The sequence below is a fragment of the Phoca vitulina genome, unplaced genomic scaffold, assembly GCF_004348235.1.
Source record: "Phoca vitulina isolate PV1807 unplaced genomic scaffold, GSC_HSeal_1.0 scaffold75, whole genome shotgun sequence".
NCBI lineage: Eukaryota > Metazoa > Chordata > Mammalia > Carnivora > Phocidae > Phoca > Phoca vitulina.
In genome coordinates, this window is record NW_022589778.1 from 2,427,085 (window position 1) to 2,452,839 (window position 25,755).

The 25,755-nt window shown below is 35.9% G+C and overlaps 1 protein-coding gene across 2 annotated transcripts in view; it reads left to right on the forward strand.

Annotated features, from left to right (window-relative positions):
• PLAA (phospholipase A2 activating protein) overlaps positions 1-25,755 on the forward strand; it is a 37,111-nt gene that overhangs the window by 4,599 nt on the left and 6,757 nt on the right. The window contains exons 2-11 of one of the 2 annotated variants that reach the window (XM_032393658.1): positions 2,052-2,245; positions 10,439-10,539; positions 10,631-10,751; positions 12,913-13,080; positions 13,541-13,676; positions 15,812-15,981; positions 18,774-18,931; positions 19,618-19,837; positions 21,949-22,020; positions 25,196-25,264. In XM_032393658.1, coding sequence (XP_032249549.1) covers positions 2,052-2,245; positions 10,439-10,539; positions 10,631-10,751; positions 12,913-13,080; positions 13,541-13,676; positions 15,812-15,981; positions 18,774-18,931; positions 19,618-19,837; positions 21,949-22,020; positions 25,196-25,264 — 1,409 coding nt within the window. The remainder of the gene's footprint in view (positions 1-2,051; positions 2,246-10,438; positions 10,540-10,630; positions 10,752-12,912; positions 13,081-13,540; positions 13,677-15,811; positions 15,982-18,773; positions 18,932-19,617; positions 19,838-21,948; positions 22,021-25,195; positions 25,265-25,755) is intronic. The other variant, XM_032393659.1, reaches the window with a different exon arrangement.

The following is a 25,755-nucleotide window of genomic DNA, read 5'->3' on the forward strand; positions in this document are numbered from 1 at the left end:
CTGCTCCACGAGAGGCCTGCTTCTCCCTCTGCCACTCCCCCTGCTTGTGTTCCCTCTCTCGCTGTCTCTCTCTCTGTCAAATTAATAAATAAAATCTTTAAAAAAAAAAAAGAAATATTTAATGCTTACCAAATATAACATTGTGTTAGGAACTTGGGGAGATATAAAGAAGACTAGATCTGGATTTTGCCTTTCAGAACTTCATAGATGACTAAAAAAGATGCACATAAACATCTATACTGGGAAGTGCTAAGAGTCACAAGTAAGTAGATTTAGTGGTTTATATAAAATAGATTTTTAAACATGTCCTATCTTTTGGATTTCTTTAGGCCTGTTGATAAAATGCTTTCTAACATTTTAAAAAAATAAAGTGGGTAAGTTAAAAATAGCTACTACCAAATAACTTCCTTTGAAGATTTTTTTCTTATGATTCAGTTTCCAACTGATTCTGAAGATTTTCAGTAGTCTTCCTTATTCTAGTTCCTACTCTTTTTTTGTCCCTATTTCTAGATTGTGCTGCTAATATTCTTGAGCTTTTTGGGGATTCATTGGTAGATTGGTCCTCTACTTTGTCTAATGCCTGCTTAGAACTCAATTTTCTCAGGTCTCCTATAGCCTTTATTATTTTTCAACCCAGCTTTCAGTATTCAAAGCTGTATTCCTGTTTCTTTTTCTTCTCATTCCCCCTGGCATTGTGAGTTTATGCTTTTCTTTGAAATGTGTGTGTATTTGTGTTTATCTGGGAGTCTTTTATATGCAGTTGTCCTATTCCCTTCCACTACACTGTAAACTTTTTGATTTAGCTTGAGTCAGGGATATAATTCTTTATATTACTCTTAGCAGCTAACTTATTGCCTTCCACATAGTATATTGTAATCTGTTGTTTGACTTGTTAGGTAAGGCAATGATGCTGAGTGACTGATGAATAAAACAAATTGATAATCTCTCTTCCTCCCTCCCTTCCTCCCTCCCTCCCTTCCTTTCTTCCTTTTTTATTTTTATTTATTTATTTATTTTTTTTTTAATTTTTTTTTTTTTTTTAAGGTTTTATTTATTTGCGAGAGAGACAATGAGAGACAGAGAGCATGAGAGGGAGGAGGGTCAGAGGGAGAAGAAGACTCCCTGCTGAGCAGGGAGCCTGATGTGGGACTCGATCCCGGGACTCCAGGATCATGTCCTGAGCCGAAGGCAGTCGCTTAACCAACTGAGCCACCCAGGCGCCCCTCTTCCTTTTTTAAAAAAAGATTTTATTTATTTATTTATTTATTTATTTATTTATTTATTTATTTATTAAAGAGGGAGAAAGAGAGACAGCACAGCAGGGGGAGTGGCAGGCAGAGCAGGCAGAGGGAGAAGCAGGCTCCCTGCCAAGCAAGGAGCCTGATGCGGGACTTGATCCCAGGACCCTGGGATCATGACCTGAGCCAAAGGCAGACACTTAACTGACTGAGCCACCCATGCGTCCCCCTTCCTTCCTTTCAAGTAGGCTCCATGCCCAGCTTGAACTTGAACTCATGACGCTGAGATCAAGACCTGAGCTGAGATCTAGAGTAGGACACTTAACCAACTGAGCCACCCAGGCACCCCAGAAGTTGATAATCTTTCTAATCCTAAAATAGGTATTAATACCCTAGAGCAGTCATTTTTTATATCCCTATATTCCCGTAGTTTGTATATTGAAAATGATTGATAGTCTAGCTATTTTATACACACTACACTAATGGGTACTAAGTTAACGTTTCATAGTGTGAAAATATCCGCAATGTGTTTAAGGCTTATTGATTATAGATTCCATTATCCTAATTGCATGAATGTTTCACTTCACTAGGGATTTCTGAGGGTAACAGTCATGGATGAATGGAAATAAAGATGGAATATGAGAAAAAGCCATTTATGATACTCGTTTCCCTCCCTTTCCTTCCTTATTCTTTGTTAATTAACATACTTTTCTCAATGAAAGAAAAGAAAACAAGTACTTTGACAATTTATCTCATGTCCTATGCTAAATCAGGGAACGAATGTATATCTTATTAATTACCATGTCTTTCTAGTCCTAACAGGGGCTTTACAGAAATGCACTGTATGAGTGGCCACTCCAATTTTGTATCTTGTGTATGCATCATACCTTCAAGTGACATGTACCCTCATGGACTAATTGCCACTGGAGGAAATGACCACAATATTTGCATTTTCTCACTGGAAAGTCCAGCACCACTTTATATACTGAAAGGTCATAAGAATACTGGTGAGTATAATGCTTTGGTTTTTTTCTATTTGAAGAAGTTTCATCCTGTTGAAAATAAAATACATATATGCATTCCGTACTATTTATTATGTTTGTTTTACCTGTGGATATGGCTTGGTAGTGAAAACCTTTTTGGATCATCATCATTCTGTAAATTCTTTGTTACAGATTTATTGTTGTCATCAGTAAAGGTTGACATGCTTATACGTGTAAAAAATAAAGTGTTCAGTTGTAAAAGGAAGAAGCTATATAATTTTAATATACTTTGTGGTTTTGGTTTTTCAACTATTTTGTGCAAGGAATTAATATGCTCAGGAAGACTAAAAGTATATCTTCATCCTTTGGTTGTTATATCTGTATTTATGCAGCAAATTGAAGACCGAGAACAAATGTGTTTAGGGCCTTGGTATCATAACTGAAGAGTATTTAATACTTTTGAATATTGTTTTCTGTGATTTGTGTATATTTCTGATTGTCTGATGTTCCTGGATTTGTGTGTGGCTTAACAGCTCTTTGTTATAAAACGATATGCTTATTAATCAGTGCAGTATGTGTACTTACTTTGTGTAACAAATATGATCTGTAAGCAAGTAGGATGGCCCATCAACACTTTAAACTTAATTCCCTTAAAAAATTTTTAAGATGTTTTGTGTGTGTATATGTGAAATCTTTAATACAGAGTGATACAGACTTTTTAAACTTTATTAAGGAAGTCTTGAAATGTATATAAGAGTAGAAACACATTATTTTATAACGAGTTGTATATAAAAGAGAATAATGCTCTTTTCCACCCATGTATTTACATAGCGTTATATGTATTGTCAACACATGGCCTATCTTGTTTTCATCTACCCCCTCTTCCACAACATTATTTTAAAGGAAATTTCCAATATACTATTTCATTTGTAAATACTTTAATATGTAGCTCTAAAATAGGGTTTGGAAAACTTTTTCTGTAAAGGGCCAGATAGTAAATATTTTAGACTTTGCAGGCCATATGGTCACTTTTACAACTTTTCAACTCTGCCATTGTGTACAAAAGCAGCCATTGACAATAAATAAATGAATGAGCATGTCTGTATTTCAATAAACCTCTATTTATGGACACTGAAATTTGAATGTCATAATTTTCACGTATCAGGAAATATCTTTCAATTTTTTTCTCTCAATCACTTAAAAATGTAAAAACCATTCCTAGTTTGTACACTGTACAAAAACAGGTGCCCCACAGGCATAGTTTGTTGATCCATCTAAAAGATACAAATTACCTTTTTTTAAAGTAATCATTATGCCTAAAATTAAACCTAATTTCTTATTATCAAGTACCCCTTAAAGGCTCAAATTACACTCAGTTGTCTCATAAAAGTTTTTTTTACAGTGTGTTTGAACTGTGACCCAACTAAGGTCCACATGTCTTTTAATCTATGGGTTTCTTTCCCTTTTTTGCCCCTCTGTGTTTGAAACCAGCTTATTTATCCTGTAGGATTTCCTACAATCTGAACTTTGCTTATTAAAGCCTTATTGTTTCTTTTTACATGTTCCTCAATCCCCTGTGTGTCTTATAAGCTATTAGATCTAGAAGCTTAATCAGATTCAGATTCAAGTTCTTGGCAAATACACATTATAGGTAGTATTGTGCACTTTCTGTTGTAGCACATTAAGAGGCACTTAATATATCTGTGATGTTAAGATTAATTAGTAGGTTCAAGTGTTGTATCATTCATTCATTTTAAATTCCCATCAGTCTTTTATGTAATGGTTTTTAGCATGTATTGATGATCACACACAGATCTAGTATTGCATTAAGATTTGCAAAATCATTGTACTTTAATTCTACCATTATTTTTGCATTTAATAGCTAGCATTTTTTTAATATAGAATTTTCTCATATCAGTTCTTTGGTTACATGGGAGACTTATACAGGGAAGGCAGGATAAATGCTCTTTTACTGAGTTTCAGAATGAGTAGGTTTCCTAGCATCTTTTTTTTTTCTTTTTCATTCTCAAATTGTCCCATATTTGGCCATTGGATACCTCTTTAAATTGGCCCCTGTGGGCTTTTGATAAGACCTTTAGCAGTCTTCCTTGCTTTTGGTACTACAGAATGTTCCAGGTTCACTTTATGCATTTATGCTTCTAGACCTGAAATCAGCTGTTATGCCAAGAAGCCCTGTGGTTTTTGCTTTTGTTTTTTCAGTTGGCAATAATAACTAGAAACCTCAGTTTGGGCTGGAATGGTGCTCAACAGGAGTTTTTTAAACGTAATCTTCTTTTATAATTCTATAAAACATATATAGTTTCAAAGGAAAAAACAATAAGGTGTATTCAAAGAAGTCTAGATTTAGTCTGTATTGCCTTCTTGCACTATTCCTTTCCTTATATTTTTTAACTTTGTTAGCAGATATGTATGTATATTTATATTGTCCCTTTATATGTAAAAGATAAACAGATAACATACTGTATGAAATTTTCTGCCCTTCCTCTTTTTGCTTGATAATATTACCACCTTGGAGATCTCTTTATTATAGTATATAGAAATCTTCTTCATTCGTTTTTACAGTGGCATTTTTATTCACTGTTTAGCTAGCGGTACTGTGGTGATTCTAGCTTATTCAACCAGTCCCCTATTGATGGACATCTGAGTTTTCAATCTTTTGCTAGTACAGTTAGTGCCATGATCAGTCGCTCTGTATATATGTCATTTCCTTCTTTTGGAAGTGTCACTTAGGTATAATATCCATTTCTGGATCAAAAGGTAAGTGCACATGTAGTTTTGTTAGGTATTGCGGAATCCCTTCGTTAGATGTTGTAACTTTTTTTGCATTTCCAGCAACATCATATGAGTCCCTATTTCCCTTACTGATAGAGTATGTTGTCAGATTTTTGGATTGTTGCCAAAATGATAAGTGAAAAGTGAAATTTGCATCTCTCTGTTCATGGAGGGGGGCATCTTCATATATGGAAGGGATTTTTACCCTTCTTTTTCCTGTGAACTATATTAAAAACTCTTGCCCATTTAATACAGGGTTACTGACCGTATTTGAAGCCCTTAATTAGTTATTAAGCCTTTGATACAATTACAAATTTTTTCCCAGTTTGTTATCTTTTTTACCCTGCACATTTTTTGTAATGCAAAAGTCAATTTTTATGTAATCATGTTTGTCTTGATCTTTTAAGGTATTATAAGATCTCATAGAAATCTCTACAATAAAAAATACTGCTTCAGTTTTGTAGGGTATTTTTTCCTGCCTGATTTATTTCTGCTTTATCATAAGGTAATCTTTTGTTATTTTGTTAATTTGCTTGATGGTTTAGAAGCCAAATGTTACTTGCTTTTTTTTTTTTTTTTCCTTTTTTGACACCCCATAGCATGCTAGTGAGTATAGCTGAAGAAATTAATGATTGACATTCTTATGTCATTTTTTGGTCAGTTTTCTAGCCCAAATTTTATTTTCTAAATAGTAAAGTAGTACTAACCTTTAGTTGATATTATATGTATAACACTTCCCAGTTACATTATAAGTTGTGATTCTAAGTAATACGTTGCATTATGTGATATCTTAAGGCTTTTCTCCCCTACCTATTCAAAGCTGAATGCTCCCTATACTTATTGAAAGAGATTTATCTTGTTATTCGTTCTTTCTGCCTGATCTTGAAAGAAATTTTAAGAAACTTTCTGAGCTCTCTAATGTTTCTCTTGAATTACATGTTGCATTGATCTCGGAGAGAATATAAAGAACATTCCCGATTACAGCTATCAAGATTGGTAGCTAATTCTTCTTATGAAAGAACCTCCTGTTCCCACAGATTTAAGAACTGAAACTTATTTTGTAAATTCAGCTTGATTCACTATTATCCATTAGGAAATATATGGTATAAGTTTTTGGAAGTAAATTATTATTATCTGAGAAATAAGTTTATCCAAAAGAAAAAAGTTTTTAAAAATTAACCATTTCCTGGTAACTTATGGTTTTCTGTTTTTAGACTGGTTCATGAATAATGTATTAATATAAAATCAAATGGTTAAATTTACTACTCTTCTGGACATTTGAGTTTAAAGAACAACTGATGATGCATAAGCTTTTAAGTTGATTTTTTAAAAATTTTTAATTACTTGAAAAGCAACTTTTCACATAAATGGAAGAATTTACTTTGACTTCAATATTCAAATACAGTAATCATTTTTATGGGTACAGTAATTTGTTTCGGTCTTTGTCCCTATGACTAAGCATGGGTAATACTTTACAGACACACAGAAGATATTTTCTGTTCCAATAACCAGGTCTATTTCCTGACTAATTTATTTTTCATTTTAAAGATTAAAATCATTTCATTTCTCTGAACTTTAGTTTCCTCATCTGTTAAATGGGAATGATAGCACTTAGTTCCTGGGGTTCTTGTGGAATGTAATGTACTTTTTATGGTGTCTGGCACATGATAAGGACTCTATATCTTTTAGTATCACTAAGCAAAGGTTAGCCCAACACCAGCACCTGTTTACAACTTCATATTTTACATACAAATACTATTTTCCTTTTGTCCTACTTGCTTTTCTACTTGTTTTTAATTTTATTATATTGTATATGTTTATGAAAGTCATTTAAAATTTTTCTGGAGCAAAGTAGATAATAAAATTTGGGGAATGCCTATTTAAATGTAATCAATGCATATATAGTTCCTAAATTATATTCCTATCCAGGTAAAAAATTGTTTTTTCCTAAAGATAGTAACCCCTTTTTTTCATTTCCATATTTTTCTGTATAACTGTAACTGATATTTTACAAGGGTTGCAGGAAGTTTCCTAAATGCCTATAACATGTTTCAAATAGTCTAACACATAATGAGTCAGAATAGGCTAAGATATGGTATAGTAACAAACACTTCCCTGATCTCAGTCTCATCACACAAGAGTATTTCTCACTCACCGTACATATTCATCGTGGATTAAGGAGGGGAATCTGCTCTTGGAGCTTCTCAGGGACCCAGGCTGGTGGGGGCTTTCTCTTTCTATGTGCTTCAGGAGTTTGGTGTAGCAGTGAAAGGGCAATGTGATTAATAATGCATTGACTCTTAAAAGCATATACCTGAAAGTGTCAGCCTCCATTCATACTGTTAACTAATGTGTGCATCATTGGCTGTGCCTGACGTCATGCACAGAAAGGGCCGGGCACCACAGTCTGCCTCTCGTTATCAGTTATTCAGCTTGCTCTCCCCTGTGTAGGCAGACCATACCCACCTCTCTCTCAGTGTCAGACAACAGCCCTGGATTCCCCTTTGCCAATATATTTCCTAGAAAAAATTCTCATATTTTTGTCATTTTTAACTTAACTTTTGTAGCTTCTTAAGAAAGCTGTGACATAGGGGCTAAATATATTTGTATATTACAAAATGGCTTTATTCTATCCTTACATTTGGTTGTTAATTTGGCTAGATGTAAAATCCTGTGTTAAAACCATTTAATCTTAGAATTTTGAAGGCATTGCTATTGGCCTTTAGTGTATGGTGTTAAATGAAAAGTTTTATGCTGTTCTGATTTCCCGTCTTCTCTGTGAGACACACTTCTAGTCCCCTTGTAAGCTTGTAGGATCGTCTCTGTTTCTGATGTTACAGATTTTCACAGTGCATCTCTGTCTCTGAAAGTGCCTTTCATTTGGCACCTTTGTGGGGTCATTGAATCTAGACATTCATGTCCTTCACTTTTGAGAATCTTTCTTGTATTATTTCTTTGTCCTCTCTGCTCTGTCCTCTGTTATCTCTTTCTGGAATCCCTATCGTTGGATATTGAACATTCTGAAATTATTTTCTGACTTTTTAAACTTTTTCATTTCTTGTGTCTTTGTCTTTTTAGTCTAATTCTCTGGAGAGACTTTTTTTTTTCTAGAGCCATTTAGTTTTGGTTTGGTTCTTCTACTTTTAGCTTTTATTTTTCTTGTTCTGTCACTAGTTTTTCTTTTTTTTTTTTTTTTTAAAGATTTATTTATTTATTTGAGAGAGCGAGAATGAGAGAGAGAGAGAGAGTACATGAGAGGGGGGAGGGTCAGAGGGAGAAGCAGGCTCCTCGCCGAGCAGGGAGCCCGATGCGGGACTCGATCCAGGGACTCCAGAATCATGACCTGAGCCGAAGGCAGTCGCTTAACCAACTGAGCCACCCAGGTGCCCCGACTGTCACTAGTTTTTCTTATATAATATCTTACCTATTTGCAAATATTATAGTATTCGTTTTTTGTTGTTTTTTATGTGTTCTTACTTCCTTTTTTTTTTTTTTTAAATTGATTTATTTATTAGAGAGGGAGTGCAGGGGAGGAGGGAGTTGCAGGTGGAGAGAGTCTTAAGCAGACTCCACACTGAGCGTGGGGCTTGATCTCATGACCCCAATATCACGACCTGAGCCAAAACCAAGAGTCGGATGCTTTGATTAACTGTGCCACCCAGGCGCCCACTTTTTTTTTTTTTTTTTTTTTTCTTCCTGAAGTTGGATTTGTCTCTTCTGGATTGCCCCGCCCTTTCCCCCTTATTTTTGTGTTTCTTTGTTTGGATTTTTCTCTTTCATGTTGGACAGTTTGATTAAATGGTTGTTGATATTAAATTGGCTGCTCATATTTAAGAATAAGGTATAAAGAAGTAAACTGAAAACTTTTTAGCTTGTATAGATAGAGCTTGGTGATTGGTGGGCTTCATTAGAAGGCAAACTGGTGGTGGTCTGACCTTTAGGTTGGGATACCCTCTCACATGTCCTTATCTGAAGTCTTTAGCATTATTCAGTCTTCCAGAGCAGAATTCTCCTGTCTCTTGCCTGGGTGGAGCGGAATATATGCCTGGTTGCTGGTACTGTGGAAGAAGGGGATGTAGATTTTCCATTTATTTCCCTTGTGTTTCATGGGGCTTCTTATTCCAGACCTTTATTTTGCCCAGTTACCTGAATGTGCAAACTGTGCTTCAGTTCCTCCAGAGAATAAACCTCCAGTTTCCTGCAGTGGGGGAGGATGTGCTTTCCTGACACTGTAGGCTGAAAAGAGAGATCTAGCATTTCAAGTCCTCTGCTTAGCCCCATTCTCCATCGAACCTAGTAGCTGTTTATTGAGTCTCATGAGAGTTCCCTGGGGGGAGTCACTCGTTTCTAATCTCTCTCTGTGGGTGTTTAAATTATAATCTCCTCCATTTTGCTAAATCTGTTGTGTTCTGTTTTCTTTGTCCTTGTAAATTAATACCACTGATAGCTTTACTGTGAACAATCTGCCAAATTTTTTTGAAAGATTTTTTATCTGAGAGAGAGAGCGAGCAAGCGAGCTAGCAAGCGAATGACTGCGGGGAGGGGCAGAGGGAGAGAATCTCCAGCAGACTCCCCACTGAGTGTGGAGCCTGACACAGGGCTTAATCCCAGGACCCTGAGATCATGACTTGAGCCGAAATAGAGTCAGATGCTCAACCGACTGAGCAACCCAGGCACCCCAACAATCTGCCATTTTTAATCAGAACTCTGTCTTTTTTGTTTGTTTTTTTTTTTAGATAATTTTTCACGTTTAATTTTTAGCTTGTATAATTTTATATTAAGATAATAAGACATTTAATTACCTGTTTCCATTGCTATTGAATATTTAGCTGAGCCCCAGTGTTTTGTTTTTTTGTCATTTTAATTAAATATTTTTATAAACAGCATTTCAAAATCATTTGCATTATCTTTCTATGTAGTTTTTTGTAACCAGAAGGCATTGTACAACCCATTTGATCCTGCTCTCTCATTTTGCAGATGAGGAATCGGAGGTTATCCCTTGGTCAGACAGTCCGTAAATAGCACAGCTAGGACTTGCGTCCAGACATTCTGGCCCAGAGTCTGCTCTTGATCACTGCACTCTTCTTCATCTCCATTGAGTTAAGCCTTAACTGACCACGTTACTCAGTTCAAAAAGTGTTTTTAAAATTGCAGTGCTTTGGGGGTGCGTGGGTGGCAGCGTCGGTTAAGCGTCTGACTCTTGGTTTAGGCTCAGGTCGTGGTTTCAGGGTCGTGAGATTGAGCCCTGCATCGGGCTCAATGCTCAGTGTGGAGTCTGCTTGAGATTCTTTCTCTCTCTCTCTCAAATAAATAAATAAATCTTTTTTAAAAATTAAAAAATAAAATTGCAATGCTCTAATAACTAGCAAGGTTGAACATTTTTCTATATGACATTGTATTAACTAATGCCTTTTCCCCCTTTAGTTTGTAGTCTTTCATCTGGAAAATTTGGGACATTACTTAGTGGCTCCTGGGACACCACTGCTAAAGTCTGGCTGAATGACAAGTGCATGATGACCTTACAGGTACTGTAGTAGTTCTGTGTGAATGTCCTACATAGTAATTAAATGTGATGATTTTTGTGGCAACTCGGGTTAATTCCCATTTCACTCACAGGGTCATACAGCTGCAGTATGGGCAGTAAAGATCTTACCTGAGCAGGGCTTAATGTTAACTGGATCAGCAGACAAGACTATTAAACTGTGGAAAGCTGGGAGATGTGAGAGGACCTTTTCAGGTAAGATCAGAGTAGACAACATTTTAGTCTCATCACTTCATATTCACTCCAATGGTGTTTTCTCAAAAGCTTAGAAGCTTGAAAATGGTATTTGAAAAACATCAGTGTATTTGAACCATTTAATTTGGGTAATGTAACTTTTCTGACAACTAATATTTAAAATCTTTTAAAAGACATAATGAAACCTCTCATAAAACAACTAGATGTGGACTAACCAGTGGCTACTTGATGAGCTTATAATATGGTATGCAATTTGGTTTTGGTTTAACAAGTTCAGCGTGAAACTTTCAAGCATAAGCCTTATTGATGGTGGGTCACTGCTGTTAATTTCATATATAGAGGAAGACATCATTAGTTCTTCTGTGAATACTGAAATACATTATTTAGTAATAACAAATTTCAGGCTTATGTTGGGATTTTAGATGGGTAGTCCTTTTGAACCTCACCTATTAAATAACTCCTGCACTGAGGCATCTGCTGACTGATACTGGTATTGCTGATTTATTTGTGGAGCACTTAAATTTTTGGTGTGAATTTTTTTGAGTTGTTTTTCCTCTCTTTTATTTATTTTATCCTTCAAAGTTGATCACTAGTCTGGATAATACTTCAAGAAGTCCCTTTGTGCAGATAAAACTATCTATAGATGGACAAATTATAACTAAGCATCACTGTGTTCCTGCTTCCATACATATATGTTATCAAATTGTTATTAATCTTCAGTAGCTAATCTAAAGCAGCAAATACTGAACATGGAAAATATTTTTGATTCCTGATCTCCTTTACTAGGTCATCAGCTTCAGAAAATGTTCTGTCCTTAAAAAAAAAAAAAGTATGGGCACCTGGGTGGCTCAGTTGGTTAAGCGACTGCCTTCAGCTCAGGTCATGATTCTGGAGTCCCGAGATTGAGTCCTGCATCGGGCTCCCTGCTCAGCGGGGAATCTGCTTCTCCCTCTCCCCCCTCTTGTGCTCTCTCTCTCTCTCTCATTCTCTCTCTCAAATAAATAAATAAAATCTTTTAAAAAAAATAAAGTAATATCTTCTGCACTGCCTCAATTTATATTGAAAGAAATTGAGTCTTACGAAGTTTTTAAAAGCATTTTAGGGGCGCCTGGGTGGCTCAGTCATTAAGCGTCTGCCTTCAGCTCAGGTCATGATCCCCGGGTCCTGGGATCGAGCCCCGCATCGGGCTGCCTGCTCCGTGGGAAGCCTACTTCTCCCTCTCCCACTCTCCTTGCTTGTGTTCCCTCTCGCTGTGTCTCTCTCTGTCAAATAAACAAACAAAATCTTTAAAAAATAAATAAAAACATTTAAAAATTTTTTATGAATGGAATATATGTATTTTTTAGTTACATAATTAAGAATAATGAAGTTTATGCCATAAAATCTTGCCTTATGAAAAAAATGGTCATTAGTTTTTATGGTATCATTTTAATGCTTATATTTGTATATATTATAAAATGTTTCTGCTGATAAAGCAGTGATGTTTGGTTTTATATTTGTGTTTTGGTTGAATCAGGGGAGAAGTTACGATTTGTTGGATCAAAAGAAGTGGGATTATAAGGCAGGAAACTTGAATTCTTGTTTTAATTTTTCCATTAGGTGTGTGGTTTCAGATAAATTAATCTCTCTTAACCTATTCTTTCTATACTTTAATAAAGTTTACTTTTCTATAATGGTTTTTATTTCAAATTCTTAAATAATTGAAATATTTTTTATAATTAATTTTTCTTAATCTTTATTAGTGCCTTATTAATTTCAGTATTATGTTTTGAGAAATTTAGGGGCTGTTCCTCTTTGTCATGTTTGAATGTCTTGTATGTTATGAATTACTCTTGTTACTGGGGATGAAAAGTTGAAAATGAATTGTCAGGTAAAAAGGAAGAATTGTTGGGATCAGAATCTTGTTTCTGAAAAGCTTTAGGAAATAATGTGGAGAAGATAAGATAAATGTAAAATAACTTCTGAAGGTTGGTAATAAAAAATATTGCCAAACCTAAAATACAAATTTTGGTTATCAGGCTTTTCTACAGAAAAAAATTTTCTCTACTTTGAAAATCAGTTATTACTACTCACTGATATGTTTTATAATGTTAGTTAAATGCATAGATCCATCAATGAAGTCATCCATCTTACTGGTTTATATTATTCTTCTTTCATGCAGGGCACGAAGACTGTGTAAGAGGTTTAGCAATTTTGAGTGAAACAGAATTTCTTTCCTGTGCAAATGATGCTAGTATTAGAAGGTGGCAAATCACTGGCGAGTGTCTTGAAGTATATTATGGACATACCAATTATATTTATAGCATATCTGTCTTTCCAAATTGTAAAGGTAAGATTAGCATATATTAAAAATTTTACATTTTATATCAAGCATTGTTCCCTTCCATTCTTGTGTTGGGGGTAGAAGCGCTAATTATCAGTTTACTAACTGTGATTTGAATAATTTAGTAGTTTTATCTCATTAAGGATCTTCTCGTAAAGGAGAAAATTGTGTGATCATCTTTATATTAATTCACATTTGATGGTTATGTCAAAAAGTTTTTGGGTATTTGAGGAAAGACGTTGTATAATTTATTGGTGCAAAGTGTATGGTATGTAAAGTGTGAAATATAGAAAATGAGATTTTTGAAGTTGTAAATGATATGAGACAAATACATAAAATGTAAAACTAATTTTAAAATAGTTTGGGGTTAAAAAAAATTCTTATGCCTACCTGGGAGGGTGATATGTAATACATGTATTTAATTTTATTTATTCAAACTAATTTTTCCTATATTCATTAATTTTAGATTTTGTAACAACGGCAGAAGACAGATCTCTGAGAATCTGGAAACATGGGGAATGTGCTCAAACAATCCGACTTCCAGCTCAGTCTATATGGTGCTGCTGTGTTCTAGACAATGGTGACATTGTGGTTGGTGCGAGGTATTTATATTCTAGTCAGTCAATAAATATCAAATGTCTAGGGGGCGCCTGGGTGGCTCAGTTGTTAAGCGTCTGCCTTCGGCTCAGGTCATGATCTCAGGATCATGGGATTGAGCCCCGCATCAGGCTCCCTGCTCCGTGGGAGGCCTGCTTCTCCCTCTGCTTCTCCCTCTGCTTCTCTCTCTCTCTCTGTCTTTCATGAATAAATAAATAAAATCTTAAAAAAAAAAAAAAATCAAATGTCTAGGCCTTTGATAGCCTCTCTAGTGCACAGAGATAGGCCATAAGAGAATTTCAGGTGAATTGGGAGACCGTATGTATATTTCTGGACTGAAAAAACAGTACTAGCCATGACAACTTTTACATTAATGATACATGATATGTTACACTGGTGTTGTACTGCAGGTCGTGCAGTCAAAACATTGAATGCGAAAGAAATGGGAGAAGGTAGAGATTAGTGTGGGAAAACTCTCTGAAGAAAAAGAAATTTGAATTGAATATTGAAAGGTAATGAGTAAGAAGGGAAATGATAATTTCTATCAAAACAAATGGTATAAATAAAGGTGTGGCATGGGCACGAGAGTGATATATGTGGGAAATGAAGGAAAACGGTGGAGGACTCATGCTGGGGAATAGTGGGGAGTGCTGATAAGGTGATAAGGCAGTAAAGCAGAGCATAACTATGGAAAGCCTTGAATGCCGGCATTTTGTAGATTCTGTGCTTGAGGTAAAGGTTCTGGCTTTTGAAGTAGTAACATAATTAAAGCATAACCTGCAAATTAATTACATACATAGGTTGGATTTAACTAGTGGTGACAGTGGGCAGGAAAGCAATTTATTTATTTTTTAAATAATAAGTGCTTATTATTATTTTTTTGTCAAAGATTTATTCATTTGAGAGAGACAGAGAGAACACGAGGAGGGGGAGGAGGCAGAGGGAGAAGCAGACTCCCCGCTGAGCAGGGAGCCCAATGTGGGGCTCAATCCCAAGACCCCAGGATCATGACCTGAGCTGAAGGCAGACGCTTAAACATCTGAGCCACCCAGGCTTCCCAAGGAAAACAATTTAGAAAGCAGTTACAGTAGTAGGGATGTGCCATTATGAAATGTTATCCCCACAGTGCTAATAGATAAGAGGCCAAAATATGAGATATTGCAGAGGAAGGATGATCAGAAGAAGGATAAAAGAAAAGCATAAAGCTTCTCACTTTTGGTGATTGCATTAATAAAATTGGGTAAGTGGGAGAACTGGTTTGGTATAGAAGGTGAGGACCTCAGTTTTAGACTTCTGAGGTTCAAGTTGGGGATACGCCACAGTCATGCCAGTGGATCTGGCATGGAAGATGGAGAAAAAAAGAAAGCAGCAGCTATAAGGGATGGAGGGCCTAATAAAGGAGGTGATTTACTTTTTGGCTGGGTCAAGTGCAGATTTGTTGGTTTCATTATTTTCCTCCCAAGCATATTTAAAGTTGAAGAAAAATAAACAAACGGAAAAGGTGAAGTTCCTGTTAGTGGAAGGTTAAGTAAGAAACCAAGTTCTCTGTAGAATTGGGCAGGATTAGTGCATTTGAAAGTGACTAACTTGCCTCTCCTACCCAAAACTAGAGGTTGGGGTTACCATCTAGTCCAAGGCGAGGCTGGTTTTTTCTTGATTGGGATTACATCACTAGTTAATCAGAGTAAAGACAGACTCCTTGTTTCCTGAATGGACAGATAATGAGCATTTGCTATTTTCTAAGCTTTGTGTTGGCTGTTTGAATCCTTTGTAAAGTAAACCAACCCACTGCCCTTCTTTATACTCATGTACCTATGTAATATTGACTTGAGGTGTATGTCTCTAGATTTTTATGATGGTAAATAGTTAACTTGGAATTCAAAATTGTGTCAAATATCTATTTCTCTGTCCTTTGTCAGTGACTTTTCCCTTAAATTATCCTTTTTCTACCCTAAACATGGCTTTAGAAAGCAGCAGAGGATAGTGTGTGAAGTCAGCATAGGGCTCTGCTCAGCCATAAATACATAGTAATGTTTCTCATATTCACAAATACAGATTATTTTTGTTTTGGATCATTCAGAAGTGATAATGTTCATGCACTATGGCAGTGACTTCAAATCAATTTGTTTTTTCCTTATAGTGATGGTATTATTAGAGTGTTTACAGAATCAGAGGATCGGACAGCAAGTGCTGAAGAAATCAAGGCTTTTGAAAAAGAACTCTCTCAGGCAACCATTGATTCTAAAACTGGTGATTTAGGAGACATTAATGCTGAGCAGCTTCCTGGGAGGGAACATCTGAATGAACCTGGTAAATATTTCAGTGTAGGTAGTAGTAAAAAATGCTACCATGTTTGCCTTTTGGAATAATTAGAATGATAAGAAAAAAGAGGTTGTTTTGCTAGTCATTAAGTGTTATTCTCATTGCCATATAGGGATTTTTTTAGAATTTTTACTGTTATATTTAACCACTGTGAGAAACCATGTTCTTGCCTCTGTCTCACAGTTTTAAAGACTTTGAGCTAAACTCCTCATAAACAGGAATCTTGTTTTTGTTTTAAATAAATCTCCTAATACTTAGCTCATATATAGGTACTAAAAAGTCACTCATTTAATACCTTTTGGTTGATTGGATTCTCTGAGAGAGGTTGTATAGACTAAAAATAAAAATGAGTTCAAATAAAGCAATGTCTGCCTAACGAGTTGGGGATCATTTGAGTTTAAATCAGAGGACAGTGGTTATTTCGAATGAAATCTAGATAATATGCCTGATCCATTATATCACTGGTTCTCAGAACTTCGTCCATGGACCCCTGGGAATTCTGAGACTCTTTCAGGATGTCCATAAAGTCAAACTAATTTTATAACACTAAGCTGTTAATTTAACTTTTCTACTGTGTTAACATTTGCACTTATGGCCCAAAAACAATGGTGGATTTAAAAAAATACCCCAAAACTGCTGGCTCCTCAGTATAGAAATCAAGGCGGTGACACCAGACTGTTCTTGTAGTTGTTGTGCTCTTCACGGGCATGTAGGTGCAGTTAAAATAAAAAGCCATTTGCCCATAAGAATGCCCTTGATGAAGCATTAAAAAGTAATTTCACCGCATCTCAACCCTTTAGTGCATGTCTTTGTTAATATTCTAGTTGACAAAATGTAAAGTACAGATAAAGTACTCCAAAGTACCATGGTGTTTCGAGAATAAGTACTTGTGCATTCCTTTGAGTTGCAGGCTGAACTTTTTCATGGAATGCCATATTTATTTCAGAGAACAACTAACTGGTAATCCAAGCTTGGGTTTGGGGCAGACTTTTTTTTTTTTTAAAAGAACAAAGTGACCATGTCGCTTTAGGGAAAATACTGACAGTATTTATTGCTAAAGATAAAATTCAAAACTCTCAAGTGAAAATTGAAATTTTGGAAAATTTGTGTCTGCTATCAGGAGTTTGTAAGACAGACCAATGGATTTCAGTGTTTAATAGCATAAAAAATTGATATGGTTTCAGATTCTAAAGTATAACCTTTAAAGACCTACTATTTGTAGAATATTCATATTTTTCTGAAAAGGCTATTAAACTAGCCATTTCTCTTTCAATTATATGCTTGAGGTTGGATTTTCTTTATATACTTCAAACAAAACAACAGATTGCAACAAATTGAGTGCAGAGGCAGGTATGATAATCCAGCTGTCTTCTATTAAGAGAGACAGTAAAGAGATTTATAAATACATAAAACAAAGCCAGTCTTCTCAGTAAATTTCTAAAACTGTTATTTTTCATTAAAATATTAATTATTCAATATGTAATATATCTATTATTGTTTTCCATTAAGTGAACATATTTTACTTTTTATTTTTAATTTCAAATCCAGTAAGTCAATTGATATAACCCACATTAATAGAAGTTCTTTGGGCTTTTGAATAACTTTTATGACGGTAAAGAGATCTTGAAATCAAAAGTTGGAGAACTGATGCATTATGCTGTCATGTTTTTAATATTCTTACAATTCTTTTTTTTTTTTAAGATTTTATTTATTTATTTGACAGAGTGAGAGCAGGAACACAAGCAGGGGGAGTGGGAGAGGGAGAAGCAGGCTTCCCGCCAAGTAGGGAGCCTGATATGGGGCTCCATCCCAGGACCCCAGGATCATGACCTGAGCTGAACGCAGACGCTTAACGACTGAGCCACCCAGGCGCCCCATATTTTACATTTTTCTAAGCTCTGGGGAACGCAGCAAATAACAAAAGGAACAAAAATCTCTCTTCTCATAAATTTATGTTCTACAGGAGACAGATAATTAAAAAGCAACTAAGTATTGATATAAGTATGTCAGATAATGATAAGTACCATGGGAAACAAAGCAGGAGTTGGGGTGTTTTGTAATTTTAAATACAATGGTCAGGAAATATATAATACTTAGGATAGCATTAGTTGCTGTAACAGATAAACTCTAAAATCTCAGTGACTTAATACAAGAGAAGTTTATTTGTTGAACATTCAAAGCTCAGTTGATGGCAGGGTAGGCTGAGCATGTTTGTAGAGCAGTTTTGTTCCTTGTGGCCACTCAGGGACCCAGGCTGATGGAAACCACCATCTTCAGCATGTAGCCACATGATGGTGGCTTGTACCATTGGGTAGCAATGGAGATGGCAGGAAGAGATAGTTTTCTAGATCTTTTTTAAAGATAGAACAGATAGAATTTGCTGAAGGATTGACCATGGAGTTCAGGGGAAGAGGAATCAGACTCTTCTGTACTTTGTGGCCTGAAAAGCTAGAGGAATGGAGGGTCATTTACTAAAGTGAAAATGTTGGCAGAAGATATTCAGTAATAAAACTTGTTTTATTTTTAGTGAGCTGGCTTCTTTCTAGTAGAAACATACTTTTTTAACCTTCCTTTGTTTATATAGGTTCCTTTTAACCATTATTTTCTTTTGGGCCACTTTGCAGTAGAGTAACATTGTAAAATCTTTTAATAAAATTTTCATTTAACCAAATACATATTCTGTTTTATGTATAAATTTTAAAGTTAAATTTTTTTAATCTAAATGGCTTTGAATTTTACTCTGCTATTCTACCTTTGATTCTTAAATGTTCTATTTTAAGGTACTAGAGAAGGACAGACTCGCCTAATCAGAGATGGGGAGAAAGTCGAAGCCTATCAGTGGAGTGTTAGTGAAGGGAGGTGGATAAAAATTGGTGATGTTGTTGGCTCATCTGGTGCTAATCAGCAAACATCTGGAAAAGTCTTATATGAAGGGAAAGTATGTCAACTTCTACTTTCTAATTACCATTATCTTAAAGCATTAGACAAAGGTTTTCTTTTCCCTTTTCCCCATGCTAATAAAATTTTCTTTGGTGTTTGACATTTAAAAATTCATTTCTATGGAGAGGATTTCCTCTTTTCCCTGCCTGGAAATTGATTTGTAAAAAAGTTCTTTCCATGTAGGGGAGCTGCATTTAATAGATTAGCCACTGTTTGTCTTTGGGTACTTACCATACGTAAACTGTTCCCAACCATTTTGGATTAGGAGCTTCTGTGCTACCTTTCACCTAATGCTTTGTGCCTCACTATATTTAATTTGACAAGATATGAGGGCCCCTATAGAGCAGTGCTTATAATGCCAGCATGTTTTGCTGAGTGGGGCATGGTAACAGCTAATACTTTTGGCCTTGAGATCAACCAATTAGAAACCCTCCTTTGGCCTTAATTGTGTAGTTGTAATATATCCCCTGCCTCCACCCCTAGTGAAACGCTGATCTTGCAACACACGTAGATGGTTGCTATCAATCATCATATTCCAAGTGGAAGATTTTAACATTGCATTTTGGAGAAAGTTTAAGTGTTATAATAATTATTTTAAAAAGGACATATAACATCTGTGATATGTCATTAATATGAACAGATAAGTTAGTAATCATTTGTCTCCTTTTTGTATTCCTATTGAAGGAATTTGATTATGTTTTCTCAATTGATGTCAATGAAGGTGGACCATCATATAAATTGCCATATAACGTCAGTGATGATCCCTGGTTAACTGCATACAACTTCTTACAGAAGAATGATTTGAATCCCATGTTTTTGGATCAGGTGGCTAAATTTATTATTGATAACACAAAAGGTCAAATGTTAGGACTTGGGAATACCAGTTTTTCAGATCCTTTTACAGGTAAGTTAGGAAAGTCTTCTGTACTTTCAACAATGTTGGTTGATTTTTTTTTTTTTTTTTTGCTTTTGATGTGTTTAAACATCCATTATGATTAGCTGTTTAAATAAAAACCAAGATCTAAGATCTATAGCAGGTTTTTACTTTAAATTCATATAGTAATTCTGTATTTATAGAAACAGTTATATGTTGTTCCTTTTCAAGATTTTATTTATCATTTATTTTAGAGAGAGAGACTGTGCACATGCGGGGGGGTGAGGGGCAAAGAAAGAGGAAGACAAAGAATCTCAAGCAGACTCCATGCTGAGCCTGATGCGGGGCTCTGTCTCACAACCCATGAGAGCATGACCTGAGCTGAAATCAAGAGTTGGATGCTTAACTGACTAAACCACCCAGGTGCCCCTTTTCCCTTTCAAAAATATAGCCACACTGTAAACTAAATCACGAAAATTTAATTTAGTCATATGAAATGAAAAGAAACTCAGAAGTTCCTTTATATAGTTACTCCTTTTTAAAAATACGTGTTTTGGTGAATTTTAGTAAACAAATTCTCTTCACACGAGGCTAAATTGGTTAGTTGGGCATCAAATCTAGGATTGAACTATGGGTAGTTTTAGTTTACATGTGCTTTGTATTCCACATTTTTAAGTTAATTGTTTATAACATAATATATAGTGTCTAAAATGTTCTAAATGGGGATTTGAGGGGAGGCAGGGAAGGGCAAAAAAAAAAAAATGTTATAAATGGTATTAGGTTCTCAGACCAGTCCATAGATTATAATCCTAGTAGTATTAGTCTGAGTCCTTTTTCCTAGGAAATGGATTATAATACTAGTTGTACTAGCCTGAGTTTTGGGTCCTGGGAACTGAGGCCATGGTACAGGAGGAAATAAAATGCTTCCTTTTTTCTCAGGTACAGGGCCAGCTCTAAATAAAATTCTGAAATTAGCACTTTATTGTTAATATTTTCCTGTTGTCATTTCTCATGGCATTTTTCACGTGCTAGTGCTCTTCCTTGTTTTACAAGGATTCCATATCCCTTCCTGTCTTCCTCCCTCACAGATACTTCATGCTCCTAACTAAATTATCTCTTCCTCTATTTCAAAATTCCGTTGCTCATTCACCTAATAAAGCTAATGTCACCTGCATGTTGACTTAAACAGAATTATCAGACTGACTCACTACTGAGTATAAATGATGTAACCCCTCCCAATAGTTGCACTTGACAGAAAAAAAAATGGATTTATTATCTGGGTATTCTGTTGATAGAATTTCAGACAGTACAGAAGAGTGAACACATGATCATAGTATTGTGTCAGCTGTTTTGTGGAGCAGAAGACAGATGTTAGAGCAGCTGGCTCCATCTGGAAATCTTAGCTCTGGCTTTTTTTTGCTCTTCTGAATCTCTAACTTCATAAGCATCCTTTTGTGTATACTTTTTACATATGTCTTATTGTAGACACCTCTGATTATTTCACTTGAGGTACTAACAAAACATATACTCACACACACACACACACACACACCACACATTTGTAAAAGTATAAATGGAAATCTCTTTCCTTTGTGGCACTCATCGCCTTTGAAAAATTCTCTTCTCCAGTAGGTTGTAAGCTTCAGTGGATACAAGCAATCTTGTTCCCTGCTGGATCCCCAGCACTGCACGCACTATTTGACACATGAGTTAATGAACTCAGGGGTTCTCTAAAAGATTAACATTTGATGCCTGTGGTTCTGATAGCAACAGCAGGAATTCTAGTGAATTTGTATAGCAGCAGGAACTGATTACATGTGTATATTATTTAGGTCAGAGACCACCTGTAATATCTCCTTTTATATTTGAATTTTTAGTTATTTTAATATTTAAAGGCAGTGGCTAACACCTAATAAAGTGCTAAAGTTGAGAAAATGAAACTTAGAGAATCACCGAAATTTTAGTTTCTTAGTAGTCTTTCGTACTATAAGATGTTGACTAATTTCTGTTATACTGTCATGTGACAGCTTTACTCTTCTATTTTTTTCTCCAAGCTTAGAGTCTCCTAATGTAAGCATTGTGCTGTTTATGAAATTCAAAATTTTGGCATACTTCAGCTTTTCCTTTGTTTGCATGCATAGGTGGTGGTCGGTATGTTCCGGGGTCTTCATCAGGATCTTCTAATACACTGCCTGCAGCAGATCCTTTTACAGGTGGGGTGCAGTTTTGATAAATATAGCTTTCTTCACTTAATGTGTAGCATTTTGCATTATATAAGGCTTTACATTTTGGAGACATCATCTAATAATTAATAATTCCCTTATCTATATTCCAATTTTGATGGATCTCCTTTTCCTTAACTTCTAATTTTTGCTTTTTCCTGGAGTATTTTGTAGTTTTTCTCATGACTTTTAAATAGCATATTATTAGAACTCATCGTTTTCTCCAGTGGTCCTTCCTGCAAGGAGAGCAAGAGTCATTAAGGGCATAGTTTTTAGAGTCAGATAGACCTTGGTTCAAAATCTGGCTCTACCACTTACTTGCTATGAGAAGTTGGCAAGTTGCTTAACCTGTCTGAGCCTAATTTTTTTATCTGTGAAATTAGATAATAGGGGAACCCACCAACCAAGACACAGCATGAGTGCTATTACTGGCGAGATTCTACTGATCACAAGCAAAGAAGGAGCCATGTGAGTCGTTGATATTGGATGAAGTGGTGCAGTCAAGAAGTCTGTTTAAGCATATTTTGCCTTAGCATGGAAGGACACAGTCCACCCAGGATTAGTCTTCTAATCTATGTTATTAATGGCCTTCGTGAAGCCCTGGAAGTGTTGGTGTATCTCTTCACAATGACTTTATTTACCAAGGTATGCATGCCTCAGCATCAACACTACTGGGAAAAAATTGCCAAGCTTGGACTTTAATGCAGCTGAAGAAGTCTCTGTTTTCAGAGTAGCTTTTGATGTATTTTATGATGCTTTTGTTGGATCATCAGCCAGAGTTCCTGGACAATATACCCAATTTGGGAAGAGATTCTTGGCACTTATGGTATCCACTGGCCTTGCCAACATAGATTCCTGTCTAAACCATAGATTGGACCAACACACAACCTTCAGTCACTATCATGAAGTTGTGAATTGCTCTCAGTGAGCTTCTTCTCTCCTGTGAATGAATTGGTGGCCCAGATGCCCGTAGCTACACCCTGTGCATTGGTAACCAGTATGCTACAATCACCATCTATCAAGATCCAGCTAAATGTTGTGATGGCACAATGGCTATTAAGGAAACCCTTGATGACATAATGCAATTTAATAAGGTAGTAAGGATCTGAAGAGTAGATAAGAGGTGATGGCTTATTCAGACATAGTGATGCCCTGAAACTTAGAACAGCGTAGTTCACAGATCTCATTAGCAGCTTTTTCTTGGAACAGAAAGAAGCTTCAAGCATACCATCAAAATCAAGAGAACTCCTGGGGCCGTCTGTCTCACTGTTGCACAATGTCAGTAACTCCGAAGATTCAGTGATTATGGAGATATGCAAGATAGCATACTAGGATAACTGAACCACACTATTATAAAAAATAGATAACCGCACCTACATATTGAGATGTTATGAAAATTAAATGGTATAGTACATGTGAAGTTTAGCAAAATGCCTGGACTATATTTAAGCCCTCAATATATTTTAGTATATATTCCCCCAATTTTACCAGTAGCACTGGGGCAAAGAGTTTTTCCCATTCACCTTACAGCTTAAGGTCAATCTTAATTCTCTTTTCTTTTCCTTATTTATGTGCTTCTCAAACTTCTAATGTTAATGAGAATCATCTGGGATGCTTGTTTAACTCATAAGGTCCTTCCCACAGAGATAATTCTGATACACTAGGTTGGTGAGGAGGTAAAAATTACTCATGCCCTGATCTCTCACCCATGGAGTCTGATTAAATGTTCTTTGTTGTTTGTTTTGCCGTTAGGTAACTTTAAAAGCTCCCTATAAGTTTCTAAAGAGAAGCCAATTTGGAGAACCACTAGGCTGTTATGGGTGGGCCTAGGAATCTGCATATTGAACAGGTGACTCTCACGTGGTTGGAGAACCACATTTAGAAAAGTGTAGGATCGTACTTTGCCTTATAATTAATGCCTTGGGCAAGTTATCCAAACTTCTTCTAAAATAGTAATAATAATGGTATCTAATTGATACTTAAATGAGTATATAATATAAGATGCTTAGCATGCGGGGCACCTGGGTGGTGCAGTCAGTTAAACAGCCGGCTCTTGGTTTCAGCTCAGGTCATGACCTCAGGGTCATGAGATTGAGCCCCACCTTGGGCTCTGCCCCCAGCAGAGTCTGCTTGGGTTTCTCTCTCCCTCTCCCTTTGCCCCTTCCCCCTGCGCGCTTGCGCGCACGCGCACACACGTGCACACACACACGCGCGCGCGCACACACTCTCTCTCTCTCTCCCTTTCTCTCTCCTACAAATAATAAATCTTTTTTAAAAAGATGCTTAGCATGCTACCTAGCATATTAGTAAAAACTCAACAAAGCCTCTTATTCTGTGTTCTTCGTTATTTTAATTTATTTACATCTGCAGTTTAGGTTTTTTTTTCTTTTGTATAGTTTGCTTTTTCTGTATGTGTTACACTGGTTATACCAACGCCTAGATATTAAATTCAGAGGGGCTGGAAAAGTAGCTCATCTTTCTTCTTCCCACAAAGGCTGATCAGGACTCTGAACATCTCCAAATCCTGCTGATTCTTTCTCTACACTGGTTTTTCATGTTCCTTTCTTTCCATTTTCAATGAGACATCCACAAGTAGGATCTCAAATATGAGACAGAGCTATTATCATTAGCATCCCTAAATCTTACCTAGTCACTTTTTTGCTTATGTATTAGCTGATCCTCTCTATTTCAGTAGAATAGTGTTCACATTTATTTTTTTGATTGTTTTTAATTTTTTAACGTTTTCTTTTTGAGTACTTTCTGTACCCAGTGTGGGACTTGAACTTACAACCCTACGATCAAGAATCTAATGCTCTACCAACTGTGCCAGCTAGGCACCCTGTGTTTACATTTCATTATGGGAATCTTTTAATTTCTTCTCTCCAATTCACTAATGCTTTTTCAATTCATTAGCATCTGTAATTATAATGTATAAGGCATCTAATGTTTATTTTGTAATTTGAGAATTACTTTTAAGACTAACATTTATCACCAACTATATGCCAGGTACTATTCTAAATGAATTTATAGCCCATTTATTATGTATATAAAGATGCCATTCTGAAGTGTGACTCATAATGAAAATAAGTTATTCTATGTAGAGAGGAGCATTTTGAACTTTAATTTGCAGTTACCTTTGCTTACTAGATGTGTTATTACATTTTAGGTGGTGGTCGTTATGTGCCAGGGTCTGCCAGTATGGGAACTACGATGGCTGGAGTTGATCCATTTACAGGTACACACTTTCCCACTTTTCATTTCTTTTTCTTCTTTGTTTTCTTCTTCTTCTTTTTTTTCTTCTTCTTCTTCTTCTTTTTTCTTTTTTACATTTTTAAAATTCGTTGAAACTTTTATTTAATGAAAGATTGAGAAAACTGGTATCTTTTTCTTGCTAGAGAACTTTTCATGTAGTAGATTAAGACCAAACTTCTTGACCTGGCTTTTATTTTTTATTTTTTAAAGATATTATTTATTTATTTGACAGAGAGAGACACAGCAAGAGAGGGAACACGAGCAGGGGGAGTGGGAGAGGGAGAAGCAGGCCCCCCGCCGAGCAGGGAGCCCGATGTGGGGCTCGATCCCAGGACCCTGGGATCATGACCGGAGCTGAAGGTAAACGCTTAACGACTGAGCCACCCAGGCACCCCTTGACCTGGCTTTTAGAATGTTCTCAGAATTGTGTCATACTGCATATGGGACTCATGTAGGAAACTTAAAAAAACCTCA